General features: G+C 45.2%; 1 protein-coding gene across 1 annotated transcript in view; it reads right to left on the reverse strand.

The window, feature by feature from the left end:
• Nucleotides 1-19557, reverse strand: part of nup160 (nucleoporin 160) — an 81080-nt gene that overhangs the window by 20446 nt on the left and 41077 nt on the right. Inside the window, exons 19-27 of the mRNA XM_078548820.1 lie at nucleotides 19076-19146; nucleotides 18308-18494; nucleotides 14558-14627; nucleotides 11479-11577; nucleotides 10591-10710; nucleotides 7467-7562; nucleotides 6849-6943; nucleotides 5277-5373; nucleotides 1457-1562 (exon numbers count right to left, since the gene is read on the reverse strand). Of these exons, the coding sequence (XP_078404946.1) occupies nucleotides 1457-1562; nucleotides 5277-5373; nucleotides 6849-6943; nucleotides 7467-7562; nucleotides 10591-10710; nucleotides 11479-11577; nucleotides 14558-14627; nucleotides 18308-18494; nucleotides 19076-19146 (941 nt within the window). The remainder of the gene's footprint in view (nucleotides 1-1456; nucleotides 1563-5276; nucleotides 5374-6848; nucleotides 6944-7466; nucleotides 7563-10590; nucleotides 10711-11478; nucleotides 11578-14557; nucleotides 14628-18307; nucleotides 18495-19075; nucleotides 19147-19557) is intronic.

Here is a 19557-nt window from a genome sequence, read left to right on the forward strand (position 1 = left end):
TCTACTCTCTATCATCAGTAAAGTGATGGAAGGAGTCATCAACAGTGCTGTCAAGCAGCACTTGCTTAGCAATAACCTGCTCACTGACGCTCAGTTTGGGTTCTGCTAGGGCCACTCAGCTCCTGACCTCATTACAGCCTTGGTCCAAATATGAACAAAAGGGCTGAACTCCCGAGGTGAGGTGAGAGTGATTGCCCTTGACATCAAGGCCACATTTGACCGAGTGTGGCATCAAGGAGCCCTAGCAAAACTGGAGTCAATGGGAATCAGGGGAAAAACTCTCTGCTGGTTGGAGTCATATCTAGCACAAAGGAATTGTGTGGTTGTTGGAGGTCAATCATCTCAGTTCCAGGACATCACTGCAAGAGTTCCTCAGGGTAGTGTCCTAGGCCCAACCATCTTCAGCTGCTTCATCAATGACCTTCCTTCTATCAGAAGTGGGGATGTTCGCTGATGATTGCACAATGTTCAGCACCATTCACGACTCCACAGATACTGAAGCAGTCCATGTCCAAATACAGCAAGACCTGGACAATATCCAGGTTTGGGCTGATAAGTGGTAAGTAACATTCACACCACACAAGTGCCAGGCAATGATCATCTCTAACAAGAGAGAATCTAACCATCATTTCTTGACACTCAATGGCATTACCATCACTGAATCCCCCACTATCAACATCCTGGGGGTTACCATTCACCAGAAACTGAACTGGCCTAGCCATATAAATACTGTGGCTACAAGAGCAGATCAGAGGCTAGGAATCCTGTGGCGAGTAACTCACCAAACTCTGTCCACCGTCTACAAGGCACAAGCCAGGAGTGTGATGGATTACTCTCCACTAACTTGGATGAGTGCAGCTCCAACAACACTCAAGAAGCTGGACACCATCCAGGACAAAGCAGCCCACTTGATTGGTACCCCATCCACAAATATTCACTCTCTCCACCGCTGACACACAATAGCGGCACTGTATACCATCTACAAGATGCACTGCAGGAACTCACCAAGGCTCCATGGACGTCAGCTTCCAAACCCAGAACCACTGCCAAGAAGGAAAAGTGCAGCAGACACATGAGAATACCACCACCTGGAAGTTCCCCTCCAAGTCACACACCAACCGGACTTAGAAATATATCGCCCCTCCTTCACTGTTTCTGGGTCAAAATCCTGGATCTTCCTCCCCAACAGGTTTACCTGCACCATGTGGACTGCAGTGGTTCAAGAAGGCAGCTCACCACCACCTTCTCAAGAGCAATTAGGTACGGGCAATAAATGCTGACCCAGCCAGCGATGCCCACATCCCGTGGACAAATAAAAAGTGATAAATATCCAAGCCTCTGGGCAGAGCAGACCACTGTTAAAGTTGTTACAAGTAAAACGCACCACTCCAGTGCTGCTAGGATTTAAGTGGCTTAAGATGACATCAGGAATTGTCAGCATGGGCTCACACTTTACCTTTCCGAAAGTTGTGCCGTTGTACATGGAATGCATACAACAGCTCGTAGTAGTTATGGGTCATGAGGTCCACAGCCCGAGCACGAGACTCGATGATTCCAACAACCTGAAATACAGGAGCACAGAGAGCCTGAAACCCAGCACCGGGGAAGATCAAAAACACCGGAATCAGTGCAATACCAGGACATTCCCAATACTCACATTAGCAACCCCTCGAATCACACACTATGTAGCCACTATTATGGGTTGCTTTGTTGGCCCCCCCAACATGCTGGATATGCAATCAGGTAGTGTGTGTGCAACAGTAACCTGTACCAGTAGTCCCATCAGGAAGGTCACTGCAGTTAGATTGGCTAATGTACAGCAGGAATTTTATTAACAGGTCATTCTGAAATGGAAAGGTAAATAGCCAGAGGTCGTGGTCCATGTTAACAACAACACAGGCAGAAAGAAGGACGAGGCACATTTTACAGAGTCAGGAAAGAAACTGGCAAGCAGGACCATAAAGGTAGTAATCTCCGGTATACTCCCGGTACCACGCTGGTGAGTATAGAATTGGAGAGAGCAGATGAATGGATTGCTGGAGAAATTATGCAGGAGGGAGGGCTTTCAATTCTTGGGATACTGGGACCAGTTCTGGGGAAGATGGGGCCTGTAAAGGCTACACCTCAACAGAGTCAGAATCAATGACCTTGCAGGGCAGTTTGCTGGTGTTGTTGGGGAGGGTTTAAACTAAGTGGGCAGGGGGATGAGATCCAGGAGTTAGCATTAGAAAGGAGAAACAAGATACACAAAGGATTGGGAGAGACAGATAGCAGCAAAAGAAGAAATAGTAAGGTGGGGGGTCAGAGTAAGACGATTTCCTGAAGGTCTAAATTAAGCTTGTATGTTTGTGCAAACACACAGAGAGTGTGGTAAACAAAGTTGGTGAGTTGCAGTTGCAAACAGTGACCTGGGAATATGATGTGGCTATGAAAGAAACCTGACTCGAAGAGGGACAGCTCAAGGGGACAAAATAAAGGTAGGGCAGAATTTAAAGGATGGCAGTGCTCCCCACTCTGGTCAGCTGCCCTGTAGCTATGTAACTCTCTGAGGAGCATTAAGTCGGGAGGGCTTTGTGCAGGGTCAGGGCAGGAAGCCCCAGGAGTGGGGCATGCACATAGGCGGGGTGGGTGGGGGGTGGCCCTGTTTGGAAAAGGGGACCCATGAAGGAGGAAACCCCCCAGTCCCCAACTTTCCCACCCAAGGCCCAAGCAAGGGTACAATTCTAAAGAGGAAGCAGGAGTGGAGGAACCTGGGGCATTTGTGCACAAATTATTGAAGGTGGCCAATAAAGCGTATGGCACTCCAGGCTTTACAAACAGAGGCAGAATCCAAATGAGAGGATGTAATGATGAGCCTTTTTGAAACTGGTTCAGTCTCAGTGTGTCTGAATTTTGGGTACCAAACTTTCAGAAGGACGTGAGGGCATCAGAGAGGGTGCAGAAAAGATTCACACCAATGGCTCCAGGGATGAGGAACTTCAGTTATGTGGCTAGATTGGAGAAGCTGGGCTGTTCTCCTTAGAGAAGGTTAAGAGGTGATTTGCTAGAGGTGTTCAAAATCATGAGGGGTCTGGGCAGAGTAGATCAAGAGAAACTGTTCCCTTTGACAGAGGAATGAGAACTAGAGGACACCAATTTAAAGCGACTGGCAAAAAAGAACCAAAGGCGACATGAGAAAATATTTTTTTTTTTACATAGTGAGTGTTCAGGATCTGGAATATACTGGCCGGGCGTGGTGGAGACAGATTCAATCTTGGCTTGTGTTAGGGGGAAATTAAAAATGCTAAAAGAGAATACAGTAAGAATTTACTGAAAAACCCTTAAAATCTCCAGACAGACACGGCTGCTAAATATATTAAGAGTTGAAGAATACCAGATGAACACTGCACAGCCTTGAGAGTCAGACTGGAGACAAAAGTATGACATAAATTAGATTAAGTGTACTCCCCTCTCACATAGGGAAGAGGCAGATGGTTTTAGCTTAGATATGGGAAGACAAACAAGGGACAAAGAGAGGACTTTGATGAAACACAAACAATCTTGATTTGTGAGAACCAAGGTCTTTGCGTATACGTTTTAATTTTGATGGATAATATAATTATGTATACATCCTTTAGAATAATTGGTTAGCAAAATCACATTTTTATGTACTCAATAGGATAGAGTTAGCATGGGACCGGTGTGTCAGTTACCGATTGAATGTATTCAAATGTATTATGATAAGAAAAAGTACAAAAGTAATGAAATGTAATCAACCTGGGAGCTGGGTCTTCATTCTTAGGAGTGATTGCAGCTCCCTTGCATATGCTTGAATAAAACCAGTTAAAAGGAAGCCTGAGTCTCTGTGGTCATTGCGGGATTGGAAAGTGTACCATCTTCAGCTTTCAAATGCGAATTGGTTAAACAATTGAGGATAAAATAATTGCAGGGTGTGGGAAAAGGGCCAGGTAGTAGGACAAGCTGATTTGTCTTGCAGATAGCCAGCATGGATTTGACAGACTGAAAGGTCCCCTCTTGTGCTTTTCTTTTATGGGATGTGGGAGTCACTGGCTGGGCCAGCATTTATTGCCCATCCCTAATTGCCCTTGAGAAAGTGGTGCTGAGCTGCTTTCTTGAACTGTTGCAGTCCAAGTGGTGTAGAAACACCCACAGTGCTGTTAGGGAGGGAGTTCCTGGATTTTGGCCCAACGACTGTGAAGGAAAAGCAACACAGTTCCGAGTCAGGATGGTGTGAGACTTGGAGGGAAATTTGCAGGTGGTGGTGTTCCAAGAGTTCCTCAACTCTTTACAATTTATATAAATGATTTTGATGAAGGGACCGATAGCATGGTTGATAAATTTGCTGATGACACAAAGGTAGATAGGAAATAAGTTGTGAAGAGGACATAAGGAGGCTACAAAAGGATATAGATAGGGTAGGTGAGTGGGCATAGGTCTGACAAATGGAGTATAATGTAAGAAAACACGAGGTTGTCCATTTTGGCAGGAGGAATATTATCTAAATGGTGAGAGATTGCAGGACTCTAAGATGCAGAAGGATCTGGGTGTTCTAGTGCACAAATCGCAACTGCGTACAGTATTGGTCTCCTTATTTAAGGAAAGATGTAAATGCATTAGAGCAGTTTAGAGAAGGTTTACCCGACTAATACCTGGAATGGGTGGGTTATCTAGAAAAGGCTGGACAGGCTAGGCTTGTACCGCTGCAGTTTAGAAGAGTAAGAGGCGACTTGACTGAAACATATAAAATCCTGAGGGGACTTGAGAGGGTGGACGTGTTTCCTCTTGTGGGAGAATCTAGAACTCGGGGTCACTGTTTAAAAATAAGGGGTCACCCATTTAGGACAGAGATGAGAAAAAAAATTTTATCTCACAGGGTTGAGAAGCTTTGGAATTCTCTTCCTCAAAAGGTGGCTGAGGCAGAGCCCTTGAATATCTTTAAAGCAGAGGTAGATGGATTCTTGGTAAGCAAGGGGATGAAAGGTTATCGGGGGTAGGCGGAACATGAGGTCAAAATCAGATCAGCCATGATCTTACTGAATAGCGGAACAGGTTTGAGGGCCAAGTGGCCTACTCTGCTCCTAATTCGTATGTTCGTATATAATGCATCTGCCGCCCTTGTTCTTCTAGGTGGTCGAGCTCACAGGTTTGGAAGGTGCTGTCAAACCATTTTATGATAGAATGACTTGATTCTAACAGTATCTGATTGGGTGATAACCTGTCTGACCAGGGACAGGTCCCCTCCCACCTCCCTCTGTAAAATCCCAGGCCTTACTTACCTCGTCATGAAGGTTGATATAAGGAAATTCCACCAGATCCTGAAGTTGAGAGCGCTCACACAGAACCACCACCAACTGACGCAGGCAGTCCAGCTGTCTGCAGGGAGACACACACACTGTACATGTGAAATACAGAAGGACAGCAACTGCTCCACTTTCCCAGCCATTCCCCTTCCTTCAGCCATAGCCCTCTGCGATCTCTGGACACGTCTTCAACTTTCTAACCTGGTTCATCCTTACCACCCTTGTTTGTTACTCAGTGGTTTCACTGGAATAGTCACCTGAAAATATCCAAAGGCATTAAAATCTCTCTCTTCTAGTTCCACCCCTTTGGCTTTGTTGAAACCACGAAGATGGAGCTCTGTTTCATAATAAGTGTAGCATGTCACACATCAGTGTGCTGCAGAGGTATAGCTGATGGTAGAAAGGCGTGAGGGGCAGCTCACTAAGCCCACATTTTTCAAACTCAGGGTTCCTTTATATTAAAATGACAGCTGTCCAAGAGAGGCAGACAAAGAGAGAGAGAGACATGGATGTTTAGTGATATAAAATAAAATCGATTGAGACAACATTGGTTTGGAACAAACCATCATGCTGTTGGAATAGCAGGAAAAGACAAGAAGCAGCCTGAACTTTTTTTCTAGAATATTATCACGACTATAGAAATCATAGAATGGTTACACAGTCGAGCCCAATGCCTCCTTACACCAGATACAGGAACTCAAAGTGACCACAAATAAAATGGGCTCGAACCCATGATGAAATGGCTGGAGCGTCACTTGGTCTGACAGGTACAGCTACAAAGCTTCACTAGTGTTACCAGCGAGAAGAGGCTGGCACTACAGTCCATATTTGCTAAATTGTGTGTTTATCTTTGCAGTTCTAAAGCACATGAGATTACACTTAAATGCCACAGAATCTAAGAACTGAGCATATGAGGAGTGTCATTCCAAAAAAAAAAGTGAATCTTTTCAGCTGCCAAACTGAACACTAATCAACGCTAACCTGGGTCCCCTTCGTCAATGTGTTGTGCAGGGCATTTGATATCTCAGTTAATGGTCAACATGCACAGGCCTCCACTGAATCTGCCTCACGCTTACAAACAGAACCCCTGGGGCAAACTAAGAATTGACTACAGGATAATTTTACCAACCCTAAACCCGACATGGGATATGCAGAGAGAAAGTCCCACTGTAAATCAACAGAGGATGCAAAGTGAGCAGAGACACAAGTCCCACCCCGTCACCCCATTTGAACAGCACTGGAACTGGTGCTCCCCACCCCGGCCCCGCGCCCCTCCCCTCCCCCACCTCCCTGTGGCGGAGGGGTGTGGAAGAGATTCAGCAGCTGCCACATTCATCATTGCTGCTGTAACTCTGGCCATATGTCCTAGCACAGGGCAGCATCTAGTACAACACAGCTGTGTTGGAGCTCACCCAGGATGAGCTCATAGCATGGCTGCTAATGCTCACAACACTGAACTCAACATCACACCATGGTGTGCCAGCTCATCACTTCACTGTGAAGGGGTGGGGGGAGATGGTGCCAACAGCTGACGTTCCATTTACTCACCTACTGCTGTCCGGGTTCTGGGTTAGTGACTCATAAGCCTGATGGTTGTGGCCCAGGTCCAAGTGATGCTTGAAAATCTTTGTCCAGAGCGCAGCCTAGGGAAAGCAGGGTGATTAACATGGGTGGGCACTGCCCTCTGAGGGAAAACATCACCATTACAAGATTCAACAATCCCTAACACTACAGTCACATCAACACACATCCTTACTGTCACCATGACTACTGTGGGTGGGCACTGCCCTCAGAGAGAGATCACATTTATTTTCACTAAGGATGCCCAGTCCTTCTACAACTCTGTCCCCCACCCCAAGACAGCCTGGATACCCTCCACTTTTTTCTTGAACAGAGCCACAAATCAGTCCCCATTCACCACCACCCTTCTCCGCCTGGCTAACTTATTCTCACAAAATCTTGAACTTCTTCTCCTTCAACTCCCCCTTATTGCCTCCAAGTCACTATAGGAACATGGATATCATATTTGTTCATTGGGTGCGAGTGTTGCTGGTAAGGCCAGCATTTGTTACCCACCCCTAACTGCCCTCGAGAGTTCTTTTGTCTATGTTTGGACCAAGGCTGCATGCAAGTTACAGTCAAAGAGGAATGGAAAATATTACATACCAAAATCTTCCAGTCATCCCTTGCCTCGGTCACCGCGATTGCTGCCAACTGCAGGACAAGCTCTGGCAACGCCATGTCTTCCAGTAAACGCAGGACCTAGAAACAAGCAAGGCACAGCAATGTGGGCTCAGTACTCTAACATTAAAATCAAAGTACGGTGGATGCTGGAAATCTAAAATAGAAACAGGAAATGCTGGAAAATCTCAACAGGTCTGGCAGCATCTGTGGAGAGAGAAACAGAGTTAATGTTCTGCATCCTTTTGACCCTTCTGAAGAGTCATATGGACTCAAAACATTAACTCTGTTTCTCTCTCCACAGGTGCTGCCAGACCCGAGTTTTTCCAGCATTTTCTGTTTTTATCTCAGTGCTCTAATGCTATGCATGGTCTGTTGATAAATATGTATGTAATAGATAAGGACACAGATAACAGGTTTGGGTTTGAGCCTGCAACTCTACCCTGACAGCTGACGAAAGTGGTTTTGAGGTATTTTAAAATGGGAAACGTTAAAAGAAGTGTGACTAAGTAACGTTTGTCAGTGAATGTTTTGAAACAATATACCAGTTGATTTCCTATGATATTGTGTGGTGACAAAGTGCAGTCTTCAGGCCACAGCACACAAATGCTAATCAGGTCTCAGTTAAAGTCAGGCATTCTAGCCACATTTTTGCATTTCCATTCACATTTACAATAGGAACTGCCCAACAACATCTCACTGTAATAACACACTCTACACTGTGGAGCAGGGAGGTAGGTACATGGAGTTTCCATTAGAAGCTGGAACTTTAACGGAAGAAGTCAATTGAAAGTACCTGCTGGGACAAGGCAGGTAGATTCCTGTTTTGGACGCTATCTGCAATCTGGGCACAATGTTCCGCACCATTCGCGACTCCTCAGATACTGAAGCAGTCCATGTCCAAATGCAGAAGACTTGGACAATATCCAGGCTTGGGCTGACAAGTGGCAAGTAACATTCACACCACACAAGTACCAGGCAATGACCATCTCCAACAAAGGAGAATCTAACCACTGCCCCTTGGCATTCAATGGGATTACCATCACTGAATCTCCCACTATCAACATCCTGGGGGTTACCATTCACCAGAAACTGAACTGGACTAGCCATATAAATACTAAGGCTACAAGAGCAGGTCAGAGGCTAGGAATCATGTGATGACTAATTCACCTCCTGACTCCCCAAAGCCTGTCCACCATCTACAAGGCACAAGTCAGGAGTGTGATGGAATACTCTCCACTTGTCTGGATGAGTGCAGCTCCCACAAGAGTCAAGAAGCTGGACACCATCCAGGACAAAACAGCCCGCTTGATTGGTACCACATCCACAAATATTCACTCCCTCCACCACTGAAGCAGAGCAGTGTGTACCATCTACAAGGTGCCCTGCAGGAACTCACCAAAGCTCCTTAGACAGCACCTTCCAAACCCATCACCACTACCATCTAGAAGGACAAAGGCAGCAGGTAGAAGGGAACACCACCACCTGGAAGTTTCCCTCCAAGTCACTCAATTATGACTTGGAAATATATCGCCATTCCTTCACTGTCGCTGGGTCATAATCCTGGAACTCCCTTCCTAACAGCACTGTGGGTGTACCTACACCACATGGACTGCAGTGGCTCAAGATGGCAGCTCACCATCACCTTCTCAAGGTCAACTAGGGATGGGCAATAAATGCTGGCCCAGCCAGCAATGCCTCATTCCAAGAATGAATAAAAAAATTATTCTAATTTTCAGAAGTGAATTTTTTGTTCAAATCTCTATTCGAACTCTTTTGCACATGAACATAAAATCTGCCTGGAACCAGCGTAATCGGACAGTGTTTTAGAATGCAAATCCTTTATTTCATTAAAATTATTGACATATTTAAGAGTGGCAATTCGGTGCAGTTTTATTAATACAGCTGAAAATGGGTGCATACAAAACAATAAACATTTTTAACCAGAGTCTAACCCACTCGATTTGAAAACTGAAAATGACTTTAAATACACAACTAATTACATTGGTGTACAGTAGCCATTTTCTTTGTACTCGAATATTGAAAAGTTTTCTTGCTTTTGCACTTAAAGCAGCAGCTGAACTGCAGGAACCTCCTTGAAAGATCACAATTATTGGAAAATCACCATGGTGATTAATTTGACTCAGTTGTGTGGAGGCTGGGGGCGTGCTTCCAGCCCAATTCTGTTCTAAATCAGCACAAAAGATGGTTAAAAACTTGATTTGCACTTGAAATTCCTCGATCTTTTGCACTAATTTGGATGATTTCAAGTGAATTGCACTAAAACAAATGGAAAAATTGCACTGTATGCCCAGTAGCTCCAGTTAGATGTTACAAAAATAAGTGTTCACAACTCAAACATTTAAACTGACTCACCCCAAAAGTTGGAATATATAACAGTCAATTGTTACTATGCTGTTGTGGGGAATAAGAAAACTCAAGATTTAGTTAAAAACGAATCAATTTCCTATTTCCTATTTCCCAAGCCTGAAGTTCCATCACCCCAATGTCGGTGAGAGCAGTTATCCAACAGCGCACTACGGTTTGAATTAGACATTTCAACACTTGTGATATTTTAGAACAGTCATTGATTATTTCATATTTCCAATGACTTTACCTGCAATAGAAACTCAGACCAAAGTTTCCAGGAAAATTGCATTTGGACACTTGATAAACAGGGAGACAGAAACAACCAAAAATCATCAAAACCAGGATGTGGGTCAGGTGAAAAAAAATCCAAAACACAAGTTGGTTTGGAGGTTGTTACCATCTTCAATATCAATTATTCTCAATGAGGTCACCAAGAGCCACAGCACAGAATCATGACAGGCTGCAAAGGTAAACCCAGTAGGCAATGTTGACATACCAATTGAAATTGGGGGGGGGGGGGTGCGAATTATTAATGTGTCATCAAAAATGATGCGAAGCCAACGTAGGGGTTATAACTGTGAGAACAACATAAGGTTATGAGATTCCCTTTGACAAACAAGGGCCCAGTGACATCCTGTGCTGAAAGTCAGCTGCCGCACATTTTGAGCTCCACCACCAAGCTCTGGTTAATAGTCCCGGCACTGGTGCAGGGTTACAACAACTTCAGCACAGTACGCACCTTAGTGTAATACTGCACCCTGGGATTGGAGGCAGATTCCTCATCTTCCACTCGGATCAGTCTGTCCAGGAATTCTTCCCTCCCCACAGCTGCAGCAGCATCACAGAAACACTCCAGAGCCTGGGGAAGAAAGCAAAGATATGGATACGACATGAAACCAGGAATATGAGAGGAATGATCACCATCCCACATTGTCCCTGTTCACTGATCCCCGCCCCACACTGTCCCTGTTCACTGATCCCCGCCCCACACTGTCCCTGTTCACTGATCCCCGCCCCACACTGTCCCTGTTCACTGATCCCCGCCCCACACTGTCCCTGTTCACTGATCCCCGCCCCACACTGTCCCTGTTCACTGATCCCCGCCCCACACTGTCCCTGTTCACTGATCCCCGCCCCACACTGTCCCTGTTCACTGATTCCCCGCCCCACACTGTCCCTGTTCACTGATCCCCGCCCCACACTGTCCCTGTTCACTGATCCCCGCCCCACACTGTCCCTGTTCACTGATTCCCCGCCCCACACTGTCCCTGTTCACTGATCCCCGGCCCACACTGTCCCTGTTCACTGATTCCCCGCCCCAAGCTGTCCCTGTTCACTGATTCCCCGCCCCAAGCTGTCCCTGTTCACTGATGTCACTCCAGGGCCCCATTCCTGCTCCCAGTCTAAATGCCAACATCAGGTATGTGTAGCTGGTGTTTCTAATTTCAGGAATCCCAGCGAATAAGGCTTTGTTTTTGAGAAGTGATATGCAAGGCAATACAAAAAATTCATACTACGCAAAGTAACATTTGACTTTAAAAAAAACCTGAGTCTTGTTGGTTCTGTAAGCATGAAGGGTGGAGGCTGAAAGAACATTCCTTATGACCTAAACACATTGCAATCTCACCTTCTGTCCTTCGCTCGTGGCCAGATAACACTGTCCCAGCACAAACCGTCGCGAGCCGACATTAACCTCACACCAGGGCTGCAGCAGCCTCACATATTCCTTTGAAAAGGAGAGCATGTTTAAATGACCAGTGATAACAGTCTAATGAAACAACATAACACAAAGTATTTCAACCCAGAGGCAAGACATAAAGTCGATGGGCTGAGTAGCCTCCTGATGTGCCATAAATGGCTTATCAGGCAGAATGGGAATGGTAGGAAGGGAACTCACAATCACAATACAAACCAGCTTGTATAGTTTGCCTTGGCATCTGTTCATTGGACCATCTGGGAGGTGCATAAGTTAGCCATATAACTACCCAACATGCTTTATAGCCACGATGTATTATATATAGCTGAACTGTCTTGACAAACTCCACATCAAGTCCCATTCAAGTTACAACAAACTAGATCAACATCTGTAGAACCATATACACAAGGAGTTAGACCAAGTGAAATGGGGTGAGGGGCCACAGGATCACTGCGTACAGGTAAATGTAAACACACATTATAAGAACACCCTCCTGCTAGTGGGAGGCTGCGATATATACATAATGATGGTCATTTACCTTGTAAACCCCATCCGAGCTACTATTGAACTGAAACATGAAAAAAAATTGAGGGGTAATAACCGCACACATCTGGCTCTCCCGAATGCCATCCTGTCAGGCACCATCCCGTGCCCCCCCTGCCCTGTACATTACCCATTCTGGCCCTCCCCCGCCCTGCCAGACACAAGCCCCCTTTTTCTTTTATTCATTCACGGGATATGGGGTCATTGGCTAGACCAGCATTTATTTCCCATCCCTAATTGCCCTTCAGAAGGTGGTGCTGAGCTGCCAGCTTGAACCGCTGCAGTCCACGTGGTATAGGTACACCCATAGTGCTGTTAGGGAGGGAGTTCCAGGATTTTGACCCAGCGACAGTGAAGGAACGGTGATATATTTCCAACTCAGGATGGTGAGTGACTTGGAGGCCAACTTCCAGTGCTCCCATGTGTCTGCTGCCCTTCTTCTAGATGATAGCAGTCGTGGGTTTGGATGGTGCAGTCTAAGGAGACTTGGTGAATTCCTGCAGTGCATCTTGTAGATGGTACACACTGCTGCTACTGTGCATCGGTGGCAGAGGGAGTGAATGTTTGTGGATGTGGTGCCAGTCAAGCGGACTGCTTTGTCCTGGATGGTGCCCAGCTTCTTCAGTGTTGTTGGAGCTGCACTTATCCAGGTTACTGGAGAATATTCCATCATACTCCTGACTTGGGCCTTGAAGATGGTGCACAGGCTTTGGGAAGTCAGGAGGTGAGTTACTCATTGCAGGATTCCTAGCCTCTGACCTGCTCATGTAGCCACAGTATTTATATGGCTAGTCCAGTTCAGTTTCTGGTCAATGGTAACCTCCAGGATGTTGATGACATGGGTTCAGCGATAGTAATGCCACTCAATGTCAAGGGGGGATGGTTAGATTCTCTCTTGTTGGAGATGGCCATTTCCTGGCACTTGTGAGGCACGAATGTTACTTGCCACTTGTCAGCCCAAGCCTGGGTATTGTCTAGGTCTTGCTGCATTTGGACGTGGACTACTTCAGTATCTGAGGAGTCAGGAATGGTGCCAAACATCAGTCAACATCCCCACTTCTGACCTTATGATGGAAGGAAGGTCATTGATGAAGCAGCTGAAGATGGTTGGGCCTAGGACACTACCCTGAGGAACTCCTGCAGTGATGTCCTGGAGCTGAGATGACCTCCAACAACTACAACCATCTTCCTTAGTGCTCGGTATGACTCCGACCAGTGGAGAGTTTCCCCCTAAATTCCCATTGGCTCCAGTTTTGCTAGGGCTCCTTGATGCCACACTCAGTCAAATGCTGCCTTGATGTCAAGGGCAGTCACTCTCACATCATCACTGGAGTTCAGCTCTTTAGTCCATATTTGAACCAAGGTTGCAATGATGCCTACTCTGCCGGACACCACCCCACCAGCGCCCCCCCGATGCCCACTTTGCCGGACATCAGCCCACCAATCCCCACCCTGTCGCACTCCACCCCTATCAGCCCCCCGATTCCCACCCTGCTGGGCACCATCTGATCCCCACCCTGCCACACCCCACCCAGCAGTGGATGAGCTGAGAGAGGGGTGAAGTTAGAGGTGGAAATAGGCAGTCTATGTGATGGTGCAGATACGAGGTCAGAAGCTCATCTAGAGTTCAAATATAGAAACTAGCAGGAGTAGGCCATTCAGCCCTTCGAGCCTGCTCCGCCATTCATTCTGATCATGGCTGATCATCCAAAGCAATAGCCTGCTCCTGCTTTCTCCCCAATAGAAATACGATACCATGGTTGTGAGCAGACTGGCTTAATCTCAGACTGTTGCCAGGGAGAGGGATGGAGTCTGGAGCTAGGGAACCAAGTTTGGAGCGGGAACTAAAAACAATGGTTTCAGTCTTCCCAATAAGTAAGTGGAGAAAACATCTACTCATCTAGCAATGAATTTCGATAAGTAGTCCGATAACTCAGCAACAGTGCAGAAGCTGGGAGTGGCGGCGGTGAGGTAGAGCTGGGTATCAGCAGCAAACATCTGAAAACCAATGTCGTGCCAAGGGGCAGCATGCAGATGAGAAACATTAAGGGGCCAAGGAGAGATCCTGGGGGAAACACCAGAGGTAATGGTGCGGGAGCAGGAAGAGAAGGCATCGCAAGTGATCCTCTGGTTATGATTCAATAGATTAGAATGGAACCAGATGAGGGCAGTCGCAGTCCCACCCAGCTAGATGACAGTGGAGAGGCATTGGAGGAAGATAGTGTGGCCAACCATGTGAAGGCTGCAGACAGGTCAATAAGGATGAGGAAGGAGAGTTTCTATTCGTCACAGTCAGATAGGATGTCCATTGTGAATATGCTAACAGCCGTTATAGTACTGTGCAGAAACGGAAACCTGATTGGACAGATGCAAACACGGAGTTCCGGGAAAGATGGGAATGGAATTGGAGGGTGGCAACATGTTCAAGGACTTACTAAAGTACACAATGGAAGCGGTAATTACCAACCTGGAGCTGTACATACTGGCAATGTCCCATGAGAAACTCCGGAAACAGAAAACTGGTGTTATTCGCCCACCTGAATAGCAGTTAAGGAAGTAGCAGGATGCCCGAGATCATTGGAAACGATCATGTTGATGGGACACTGAGGGAAAGTGTCACAAACTAGACACTGGACCCAGGTAGGAATCTGTGACCAGCTGCACAACAACACAGAGCCATTTCAATCGAGTAGATAGAGCGTTTCAATTGGTCAAACTCCCATTTTCAGTGGTTGCACTGTCAGAAGGGTAGAAAACTACAGAGCCAGACAACTGAATATATAAATGTCTCCTTGAAGCATCCAAACCAGGAAGCAGGAAGAGTAAACGGACCAGAGGATAGGATAAATATTGTTTAGAAAGGCACAAGGACAGACACAACCTACACAAGGCAAAAAGAACTAGCATTTATACTGCACTTGATCACAGGACACTACATTTTACATTCAATTAATTGCTATTGCAAAGTGAAGTCACCGTCAGCATGTAGGCAGATGTAGTTGTCAATCAATACAAAGTAAGGTCCTGGAAACAGCAAATGAACCAGCAAATCTGTTTTGGTGGTGTCAGTTCATAAACGAATATTGTTCAGGACATTACTCTTCAAACAGTACCTATAGGATCTGTAACATCCACAGGTAGGCCTTTAGTGTCTGGTCAATAGATTTTATATTTGGATTAAGTTTGCACTGATTGCAATTTAAATCTGAAGTGCATAACTTGACTAAGAAACACTGTCATTAAAATGTGAAACATTTAGTCTAAAATGTTAATTAGAGGAAACAAAATATTCAAAACTATTGCATAAGCAACCTTCTTTTTAAGAAGTAAAAACGTTAAGTACAATAGGATGCATTAAAATAATGCATCAGGAGGGAGATAAGTTCACTTCAAGTGGGCATGTTGTAGTTTGCAGGTGTGATGGTTTGAAAGCTGAATGACACTCAGCGCTGGGAACTGCATTTCCTAAAACTGACCTGGGATAAATTCACTTTTGCAAAAAATAGCCCTCCACACTGCTGAACACTGGAGTCACTGAAAATGTTTCTGGAAAATGTCAAATACAAAGGAATGATCAGAATTTGAATAGTGCCTTAATATTAATAGTAGATTTAGGCTAAACTGATGGGACTGCCATCCAAGATTTAGGTGAAACTAGGAGGGGTCAATTCCATACCCAGTCAAGTGGAAAAAGCTGGGTCTGCTCCCTTTTCCGAATTTTTTCTAAGACTTGCCCTGGACTTCTTAACCAATGGTGGACTGGAGATTGAGTTTCAACCAATTTTCCTTTCAAAATGTTGCTGTTGTGTGCGGCCACTTTTTTAAAAAAAATGCGCATATAATTTTTTTAAAATTTAAATTTAGTTTTAAAAATATTTAAATGGTACAAGGCTTACGCAGTACCTTCCAGATGGCCGTGTATCCACTGAGTTTTGGGTTGAAATGCAAGTATAGGTCGATGAATTATCAGACAAGGTTGTCAAGACTTTGATACTGTTTGCTGCAACTTACATATGCTGAAAAGTGGATTGTCATCACTCAGTGAAAAGAAATTAAAATATCATCAGTACCTTTGTATAGAAAGCAAGTTACAAATCAAACTATCACCCATCACTCCAAATATGCGCAATAGCTCAAACAATCAACCGCCTCTGCCACATTAATGATGAGTAGCACTGTTAATGCCTTTTTTGTTGCATATTGAGCAACATAATCTGTACATTTTATACAATGCTTGGGCATGAAGGGTTTAAAATATTAATGCTGTGTGATGATAGAGGTACACAGCAGGCTGTCGGAAAGAAGTACGCAGTAAGAAAGGTTTGGGAATCACTGTCCTCGATCATGCACTGAATTCTTGGAGTGGGGCTTGAATCCCTAACTTTGACTTAGAGGCCAGCATGCTACCAACTGAGCCAGGCAGACAAAGCATTAGAAATGCTATAAAAGCACTCTGAACCAAATCTCACTATGAACTACATTCATCTTAGCATGAACTACTAAGAATGTCTGAGAGATCTCCACACTCCCTTCTGTTCACCCATCCATAGGTCCAGATCAGATGTATACACAGAGATATCATTCAGCCCACTGATAATTTTTTTGAATAGATCAACAGTTTGGCATTTGTGTAAAACCAATGCCACAAAATCAACACAGGCTCTACAGAGTTCTCAAGTCGTAAAACGAATATCTGATTTGACCAGGTTTATAAAGCAGGCAACATGCTAGTCACAAGCATAACCATCTGTGGACAATGTCTGATCGATCTCTACGATCACTCTGATATGCATAAGGCCTTGAAAGAATGGTCTTTAAGTCATAACATCCTTTATGCATGCTGGACCTGATCTTTCATTCAGCTCCAAGAACAGACCCACTAAGAGGATCCCCGAGCACTCAGCACACTGGGTGACCAAATATGAATAGTGTGCTGAGGGAGTGCAGCACTGTCAAAGGCGATATCTTTCAGATGAGATATTAAACCATGGACCCATCTGTCCTCTCAAATGGACTTAAAAGGTCCCATGGCACTGTTTAAAAGAGCAAGGATGCTCTCCTCGATGGTCTGGCCAATATTCATCCTCCAACTAACATTACTAAATTATATTAAATGGTCATTATCACCTTGCTGTTTGTGGAAACATGCTGTTGTTTTTCCTATCATTACAACAGTAACTACACTTCATAAGTACTGCTTTGGAATGTCCTGAAGTTGTGAAAGGTGCTATGGAAATGCAAGTCTTTTTTTTATAACTGCGCTGTAAAGTCCTTGAATTAGTATTCATCACCTAGCCACTGCCACACTCCCATCTCCCACAATTCAGAATGCCCAGTCTGGTTACTGCTATGTCCACAGTACTGTAACCATACTGTTCATAATTTCTAGTGATAATCTTTGACCATACCCCAACCCACACTATTCCATTTCTTTGCTGATGTGTTAGGTTTCAGTGGCACTGACAATCAGCATGAGATCATCTTAAATATCTGGACAACAGGCAGCTCTGTCACTGACACAACCCTCAGCCACCTGTTATCAGAGGATCCATCTTGGGCGAGTCAGAACCTCAACCAATGAGAACTGGGAAGACCAAAACCATCTTTTTCAGTGTCTGTCAAAAGCCCAGCACACATGTACTTGAATCCAGTCTGCTCCTCATTTACCTTAGTGTCCCAGTTGATCCAAAACCATCTCAAACCCCACTCCAAGTCATCTCTGAGCACTTACTTCCAGCTCTACAGTATTGCCCGTCCCACTGTCAGAATCTTTTCTCCCCCTCTACCTCCAGACTTTATTATTCCGACACCCGAGAGGATGCTAAGCTATACAATACAAAACTTCCAACTTGTCCAAAACTTCAGTGTCACAAGTCTCATCTCAACTCCCACTGGTTCAATAACCCTGTCCTCTGATGCTTCCTTGTCTGTCAATTAGAGTTCAAAATCCCCATCCTCATTTGCAAATCCCTTTGTGAACTTCAGTTGCTCAATTCTGCCTGTTCTGTACTGGCTCCACGATTGGTAGGGGGGCTTCTGGCCTCAGTCCTACTCTTTGGAACATTCTTCCTAAACCTCTCCTCCCTTCACTTTGAAAAATCTCCTCAAAATCTCTCTCTACAATCCTGGAGTCATTTTCCCTAACCTGCTCCCTTCTCATATGCAGCACCACCAATATTGAACATACAAGTTGTTACAGTTAGTCATAGTGCTGTACTGTGCACAGTGCCATTTTAAAGGATATAAATACTGTAGGAGGTGGCTGGTGAGGGCAATACCAATCTGCGTCCAGCTGATCAGCGGCTGGTTTAAAGGACTATTTGCCTGGGACAATAACCGGGAAAGAATGTGTTTTCTGGCCACATTCTGGTAGAATGATTCCACTACTGTCCCTGGGCCAGTGGCTGGAAAACAAGAACAGAAATTCATCAGCATTACATGAACCAGGGTTAGAAAACAAATCAATACAAGGTAAACCAATTGCACATATGAAACAAACCCATCATCCATTGGCTGGAGACTGAAAGACATGACCAGAAACCACATTAAGCAGAGCTAGAAACCCACTGGTACCTTACTAATTACCAATATAGATCCTAATGGTGCCACACTAAGCACCAGTTCTTACAGTCCGAATAGCAGTAGTGACCTAAAGCTGTTATGTGGTTGGATTTCCTTTTCACATTGTAACTGAAGAAAGGCAGACCAAATACAAGTCAAAAAGTCAGACAAGAGGAGACTGTTCAGCAGCATGCCAACTCTCACACCCTGAACCCCGGCTGTTACATGCCAACCCACACCTCATGGCATGTAGGATACTCTAAATAACCCAATTGTTTCTCTTTTCATTAGGTTTCTAGTACATTACTCTCAAGAAAGGTAATGTGGCACCTTTTCTACACTTGCACTATATTCCCTGAACTCCCACAGGTCATTACCCAGTCAAGCAGTCACCAGAGAGCAGAGGTTTGGCACATGTACCCACCTGGCCGTTGTGATGTTAAGGCATTAGTGTCCGTCAGTTCCAACACAGACAACTGTCGCAGGTTCGATTCCCTGAAACCAAACAAAGTGTTAGTTTGTTTCCTTCTACTAATGCTCTTGTGTCTTGTTATTTTAACATTTGCTTACACAGACAATCCCCTTTCCGCCCATGGGTGACGCAGTCCAGGCAACAAACATCTCAACTTTTTTTTATTCCTTCACGGGATGCGGGTGCTGCTGACAAAGCCAGCATTTGTTGCTCATCCCTAACTACCCTCAAGAAGATGGTGGTGAGCTGCCTTCTTGAACCACTGCAGTCCATCTGGGTGCGGGTAATCCCACAGTGCTGTTAGGACTTATCTGTAGCAGTTTGGGTGTGGCTTGCTCAGCCACTTCAAAGGGCAGTTAAGGGTCAACCATATCACTGTGGATCTGGCGTCACATGTAGGCCAGATGGGGTAAGGATGGCATATTTCCTTCCCT

The sequence above is a fragment of the Cetorhinus maximus genome, chromosome 9, assembly GCF_964194155.1.
Source record: "Cetorhinus maximus chromosome 9, sCetMax3.hap1.1, whole genome shotgun sequence".
Classification (NCBI taxonomy): domain Eukaryota; kingdom Metazoa; phylum Chordata; class Chondrichthyes; order Lamniformes; family Cetorhinidae; genus Cetorhinus; species Cetorhinus maximus.